This window comes from Lupinus angustifolius, chromosome LG06, assembly GCF_001865875.1.
Source record: "Lupinus angustifolius cultivar Tanjil chromosome LG06, LupAngTanjil_v1.0, whole genome shotgun sequence".
Taxonomy (NCBI): Eukaryota; Viridiplantae; Streptophyta; class Magnoliopsida; order Fabales; family Fabaceae; genus Lupinus; species Lupinus angustifolius.
Window position 1 is genome coordinate 29,637,526 of NC_032014.1, and position 8,094 is coordinate 29,645,619.

Here is an 8,094-nt window from a genome sequence, read left to right on the forward strand (position 1 = left end):
TTTTCCCCATACGTTTGGTAAATTTATAGTGCTCAACTACTCAATACGGTCTATACTCGTAAAATTACAGCTTATTTTAACGTCATTAGCTATTAGTTTCAAAATAAACATTATTTAACCTTGACCTGCAAATCATTTTTCCGGAAAATAGAAATAAGCTTTTTATTTAAATGTTTTTGGTATTAAAATAAATACACGTTTAATAAGTGTTTTCCATCTTAGAAGCTGGAATTTTAAACATTAAAATTTTCTAATTGATTTCAATTCTTAAGCAGACATGACTTATTTCACCAAAGAATAGAATTAACGGAAGAACATCAAGATTTCAAGAATTTGAAACTTGAACCAAATATAATTCAATAAGTATTACCTAGTTAATCTCTTGAAATGTCAAAACAGAGATCAATGCACCAGAAATGTTACTGTCAGATGAGGTGTTAACACTTTTAATTAACCTGTCAAACACAAAATAACCACCCATCATGATGTAATTTATGTTTTTTAATTTTGCTTTCAATATCTTTCTATTTCTACCAAAAAAACCATATAATATTACTTTCTTATTTTATCCTTATTATCTTATTATTTTAAAAGTGTATTTAAAAAATTGAATATTAAACCAATTGAATAAATGCAATTGTAAATTTAGCGAAAAAATTATATTTGAATTTATAAAATACAAACTATACATTACAAACGATAGGACACGCTAGTTCTCATAATGTTTGAACTTTAATCGCAATCAAGAAATACATCCAGCTCCAATAGATTTAGGTGGACACTTTAATGGCAATCAAGAATCATCTGGCTAATAGGTTTTAGTTCTAAAAATCCATGTTAAAAAGAAAAATAAAAATTCTTAACTGTCTGAAATGGTACCAGAAGAAGAAATTAAATAAGAATGTGGGTTTCAATATTAAACTAAGAACAAAATTTTCCAATAACTACCTTCGTTTGTTCCTGATGAACTCTCGATCAAAAATATAAAAGCTCTTTAAAAATCGAAACAGTGAAACCGAACATGATCCATCAATAATCCATAAATTAAAAAGAGAGAGTGCAAGGGCTATATAAGAAACACAAAGAACATGAAATACCAGCAACAATAATTCAAACAACAAAACTGTAGCAAGATTAACATTCCTTGTCCAGCTATAAGAAGACCAAACTGCATTAAAGCGAAACAACAATTTCAACTAATTTGAAAAAGACCAAAACAGCCACTTAAAAGACACGGTAGGATTTCCCCATGGTACTCTTCAAATACAAGCACCTTACCTGAAAACAGATTAACAGTTCTCGTTAGATTACTACCAGATTATTACAGACTAGCAAGCAAACAAAAAATAAAATCAACAGACAGAACTAATAATAAATTAGACCCATAAAAAATTGGAGTAAATAGTGGGGTAATGCATTATGCAGAATAAAGAGAGAAACATAATCAACAAAAATGCAATGCACACTGCAACAGCATTTGACCTAGCCATTTGTGACCAGAATGCCATAAACTGATACTAAAAGATTCAATACATGAAAATTTGATATTGTGGACTATCTTAATAAGGTGAGAGTTTAAATTAGTGCAAAAACTAGTCAAACATAAAAATTAGACAGGAAGCAAAACATAGCAAGAGAGATGCTAATAAACAGATTACAGTAACACATAATGTTTTTGAGTGGAATACTCACATTCTGCCAGTTCTTTTTCAACAAGGATACGAGGAAGTTAACACTGAGTTGCACATTTTGGAAGATTTGCTTCTCCTCCATGCTAACATTACCAACAGCCACTCCCATGCAGAGCACCTTCTTCAGCTGAAATTTGACCATAGCCTTTGTCTCATTAACTTTGGACTCCAGAGATTCTTGGTGAGAAACAAGTGTGGGGAACTTTCCTGAAAAAACATGCAAAACATCACAATGAGCAAAGTGACTAACTGAAATTTGAAAGCCCAAAATATTGCAATTTCATCAAATATAACCATTGATTAAATTTGTTGAGTTTGAGGAAGAAAGTGCATAAAACAAAGGGTCATTGAAAAAAATCATATTTAAAGATTTTTGTGAAAAATGGTAATAAAAAAAACAGAAGCAGGTACGTTGTCCAGTCTGAGAACGTCCAAAACTTGATTTCCTAAACAAAACAGAAAAAAGAAAATACATGCCTGCCTTGTTCAGACCAGGACCCAAGAGACGAGGAATCTGCTTAATGATTGCTTCAGAAGCTAAAAAGGCATGGTATTTTTTAGCTAGCTTTTTCACCAACTTCTTATTTTTGTTCAGCTTCTTCAAGGCTTCAACATCCATATAATCCAATCCAATCTTCTCTGCCTGCAAGTAGGTAACACACGATAAAGTTAGCTACAATTAAGTATATTTAGTAAACAAAAACTCCAAACACATACTAAAATGACAGTAATAACGATTAAAAGAACGGAATCATTATCATGGGTTGTGGTTACAAAATATTAAATAAGCATGGTGTCATCGTTTCAATGCAAATTTTATAAGCAGAACTTACTACCATTAATTTTTTATAATAAAATAAAAACAAATATCAAAAGGAAAGGAAACTTATGGTACAGTTGATAGAAGCTAAGTTGTGAACTATTGTAAAACATCATGTTCAAAACATAGGGTACTCTATAGAGATACATCATGCACCTGACCAAATTCAAGATTTAACAGTTGACATAAAATCAATACCTCCTCAACGTGTTGAGCATCTCCAAGCATACAAATCTTCATCTTTGGGCGAGGGATGTGGGGCAACTTAACAGAACCACTGAAACGCTTGTCCTTTTGAGGATCATAGTTTTTGAGACCGATTTGGAGTTCAATAGTCTCAACAAACTTACGGTTCTTCTCCTTTGAATCAGTCACGATTCCAGAAATAGCTTCTCTCACAGCATCACTCGAAAGCTTACTGCACCATCAACAACAACAACAGCCACATTACTAAGTTTTTAACAAGTGCATCATCATAGTTCTCAATTTCATGCATTGTTTATTTTGGCAGTAAATTTAGCTTACGACAACAGCTTTAATATTTGGAAAAATAAACTACTCCAATTTCAAATTTCCAGCTAGTTACATAAACACAAACAGGTTATATTTTATATAAATATATTCAAAATATACAGAAATACGAAGATAATTGATACCTCATGGTTGAAGGTTAGGGTTTTGAAATATCCCTTCGCCCTATTGCAAAACAAAAAATTGATTAGACTTATCAGAGAACAAAGAAATTGGAATATTGGAATCTGGAGAGAGTGAAAGTAAAATACCGTAGCAGCCAAGCAGTTAGGGTTTCATTGTGACAGAAGAACCACTTCATATATACTCTTATTTTCTTGAACGGGCCTATTTGATGGGCCTCCTTCTATAGTGGGCTATAATCAGGTTTGAAAGCCCACCACAATCCATAATCATATTATGAAAGGAGCGGGGGAGTAATATATATAAATGACTATGGTTTATTCAAAAATTTAATTTATTTAGATTGAGAACTTCATAAAATAACACAAATATGATTAAAGAGTATAAAACCTATATATGTGCTAGTAGTAGTGTGAGAAATTTTTAAACATAAATAGTAAAAGTGTAAAAAATTCTTACAAGATTTGTGAGTGTGTTATTTTCTCATGATTAAATTAGCAAAATGATTGAATGAAATGGTGTGTAACTTGCATATAGCTTATGCCCATGGCTGTAAGGAGTAGGATCCTCACAATTACTAAAGAGAGAAATATTGTTTTTTTATTTAGTTTTAAGGATACAAATATTATTACAAGTATAAAATGAAAGATATAATTATCATTACATTTTATTTTGCATTGTTTCTATAATAATTTTCTCTTCGGGAGTCGAGTATGAATCTACTGTGACTTATTAAATTATTGTTGATGGAAAGGTAGTTGTTATTTAATATGGCTTTAAATATACGTGGGATATGAGTACATATCCTTATAAAGTGTATTACTCTGTGTCATGTGATGTGAATAGTTAAAAATAATTAATTATTAAACTTTTAACTTAAATATATTTGTCCAACCAATTATGTGAATTGATATACTTTGTGGGAGAAAAGATGTATTTGGTGAGATATTTGCTTCCATAGGTATGCATGCTCCTTTCCTTTCTAATATCAAATAGTTGAATTGGGAAACCAATTTGATGTGTTTCATTAGCTAGCCAACTTAAAATTTGTTCTTACAAGATACTTCAATTCATAGATTTAACTAGAAAAAACAAAAACAAAGTGTGAATTTATGGATTCAAACTCGGGTAACATCATAATTTCTCCACTACCGCCAAAAAATGGAGATAAAATTTGCTATTTAATCTATTACCTATATAATAATAAAAACTCTCTCATGACATGTGTCAATCTCTCAAGCTCTCATAACATGTGTCAACCTCTCATCAAAACTAAATGTTTCTCATGACATGTGTCAATCTCTTAAGAACTCCCTCATGACATGTGTCAATCTCTCAAGTCATCACGTGTGATTTATTTAAAAATAAAAGGAATATGATTACAATATTAAAATATAATGTTACTATAACAATATTAAAATAATAATAATAATATGAATCATAACATATTATTTGTAGTTATTTTAGATTAAATAATATTTATTATGTTTTTGTTATCTATCTATCTATTACCTATATAATAAAAGAAACTTCCTCATGACATGTGTCAATCTCTCAAACCCTCATGACATGTGTCAACCTCTCATCAAAACTAAAGGTTTCTCATGACATGTGTCAATCTCTCAATGACATGTATCAATCTCTCAAGAACTTCCTCATGGCATTAGTCAATCTCTCAAGCCATCATGACGTGTGATTTATTTAAAAAATAAAAGGAATATGATTACCTATGCAATATTAAAATATAATATTACTATAACAATATTAAAATAATAATAATAATAATATGAATCATGACATATTGTTTCTAGTTATTTTAGAGTTAAATAATATTTATTTTTATATTAATATTATTTTAGAATCAAATAATAATGGAATTATAAATTTATTGATGATTTTCTTGATTGATAGAATACTACTAACTATATTATGTTATGTATGTGTAAAAAACAATGTTGAGAAAGTCGAGCAGGATGTTAAATAAGTAGATGGTCATATTAAGTTTATCCGATTTAAACAGTTAAACCGTATGGTCTGACCGTATGATTTTATATATAATTAATAATTTTTAGCAATATGAATGCACTGACAACATATATGATTTTAACCATGCGAATGCACGAGCAACATACATATTCTTAATCATAAATGCACATGTAATATGTATTATTAATCATGCGGCAAAAAATATCATCCCGTACAAATGCACGGGTAACTTGCTAGTTTACTATATAAACATGGGAACTTAAAGCTGAGCATGCCATAAGAAAAATCGGAAGTTGAAGGATTGATATAACTATTTCTTATTTATTCAGATATAGTTTTATTGCAGCATCACTAGGAGCTGTTACATATCCTTTCAAGTTTCAAACTTGTAAATAGGAAGATGAGAAGAAGAAGAAAAGAAAAGGACAGAATTCGTCACCCTAGTTCTTACATCTAAGTCAATGTCAAAATTTTGTGAAAGGTTGATTTAGGCTATAGAAAGACCAAACCTCTCATACATAGTATTTAACATAAATTCATGTCATGTATGTTTTATTAAATAATCCATAATGAATATAGGATAATATTATGTATTGAGAATATAAAGATTTATATATAACCATTATATTATATATAAAAAATTTGTATTATTTTTTAAGAAATCAATAATAATTAAATATATGATGGCGTATAAAACTCCTACACCTTTTGTGTATACATTTTTTTTCTAATGTGAAAATGGGTTCACATAACCCAATCCTATCACTTTCGACCGACTGCAAATATATACTAATAATATTATGGTTATATTATTTTATTATATTTCCCATGCAAATATATACATATATAAACGAAATCATGATTAAGTCCTAGGTGTAGGTGAGAAACAAAACTCTAACTCAAGTCGATATAAACTTTTCTACATCTATTTATTGCATTACAAAATAGACTACAAGTTGAGATTTTCTATATTTATTTGTTGTGTTAGAAAATAGAGCTTTGTGAATTAGCCAGTGGCGGCGCTCATATTCACACCATTCCCATTCAAGTTTGTACCCGCGTGATTTATTATGTATGACTATCATTCACAATCCTTTCTAAACAAAATGAGATTAGTGTATTCTCAAAATAATATATAGTCTAAAATAATCCCAAATAAAATATATCACTTCAATGAATAATAGTAGTAGTAGTTCATTGTTGAAGACATGATACATCTTATTAATCCATCTTCTCTTATTTTTACCATAGGGACACTTTATTTTATTGATTGTGGTATGGTCTAACTTTTTCTTCTACTTCTTCATCTCCCATGCTAATTGCCAAACAACGTCTAATTTAGCTTATCATGATTGTCCTTTACTAATTCAAATGTGTGTCCTCAAGTGGATTTATTTATTTATTATTTTATTATTTTATTTTGCATTATGAAGTTGATTTTTGTGTGTGATATTGTCCAATTTTTTCGTAAGCATAGACGTCAAGCTTACGTGTTGAAAGTGAAAGCATTCGTTAGCCAATACCAACAGACACAACAAAACACTTCCCAAAAAAATGTATATACGCATTACAGATTATAGATGAAACCTTATAGTAAAATAAAATAAGAGAATGAATACGTAAATTGAACTTCTCGTCGATATGCACATAATAAGAGGTGAAGTTTAATTTAAGAAGGGAATTGTTCTTCTTTTTTCATCTTCCTCAAAGTCACGTCATAATGGGAAAGGAGGCAAAATGAATAGAATAATTAAATTATATATCTAATTATGAAGATATTATAATCTTAAAATAGTTTTTTTTATTTTTGAGTAATTTGGAAGTTATAGAAGTTGAGCGCGTAATGTTAATTATGGAAAGCGACGTTAACACGCAAACACATGCCAATGCTGAGGTGTCAGCTAGGTTTCAGAGAGGCGGTGCATAACACGTGGGCATCACTGAGATTCGTGTAAGCATTTTCGTTTTCCACATTTTATAATCCTAATAAATTACTGTATATAATACATTAACTATTAACAGCTAATTATATTATTTATTAGCTGTTGCCCTTTACTATTTTACCTGTCTCCATCCTCCACTATCTTACTATCGAAATTTAATGCTTTTTGCATTCAGAAGAAAAATCAAATATAACAAATAAAGATTCCTGTTAACTTTTGTTTTTTGTATTATCAATGTATCTCTTTACTTTTTGAGTAAGGAACAAATTCATTTCGGGTTTATAATTGTTTTTCTTAATAAGTGTTACTCTCAAACCTTCAATATTTGAATCTTATAGGACTTTACACAAATAGACCAATGTCTTGTTAATTATTACCTTTGTTCGAAATAAACAAAAACTGAATAATATGATTAAGAAAAATATTGGAAAACTACATTTGTTTCATTGATTTGAAAAATGTAATTAAGAGCTCATTGTTGGCCTTAATTTTTGGTGTTAATGTTGTTGGCCTTCATTTTCATGTGAATGTTGTTGCTCTAAATCTGTTCATGTGAAAGTTGTTTTCCTTAGGATTTATCTACAATGTAATTGTTTTTTCACAACATAAATAATTGTATGCATCTTTAAGCCGCACAGAATAATATATGTAAAAAGCAATCCTGTTCAATGTCAAACTAACAATCATGATTGGAATGGATAACAAGATAAATACAAAAATATTAGGTTATGATCATTAAAATGCTCCTTTTACACTGGGTGAATTAAATAAACTCTTCTACTATAATCCAAGAAAAAGGAATAAAAGCAATTTATAAAGGAATATAAGCAAGTGAAGAATGAAAAAGGTAGTTAAAGATGTATTTTTTTTTGTTACTTCCTAGTTGCAATGAAAGTTTCAATAAGTAGAAGGCGTAAATATGAATCAATATATGGTACTGACAAATAACTAATAAAATCTCAGATTCAGATCCAGTGATTTTCATATCTGGTGACTTACA

At 29.4% G+C, this 8,094-nt stretch overlaps 1 protein-coding gene across 1 annotated transcript; it reads right to left on the reverse strand.

Annotated features, from left to right (window-relative positions):
- Nucleotides 1,077-3,318, reverse strand: LOC109350811 (60S ribosomal protein L10a-like). The gene is made up of 6 exons (XM_019592116.1): nt 3,294-3,318; nt 3,168-3,207; nt 2,710-2,929; nt 2,169-2,334; nt 1,693-1,898; nt 1,077-1,278 (listed from the first exon to the last, which is right to left on the reverse strand). The coding sequence occupies exons 2-6, from the start codon at nt 3,170-3,172 to the stop codon at nt 1,225-1,227; spliced, it is 651 nt and encodes a 216-aa protein (XP_019447661.1). The 5' UTR covers nt 3,173-3,207; nt 3,294-3,318; the 3' UTR covers nt 1,077-1,224.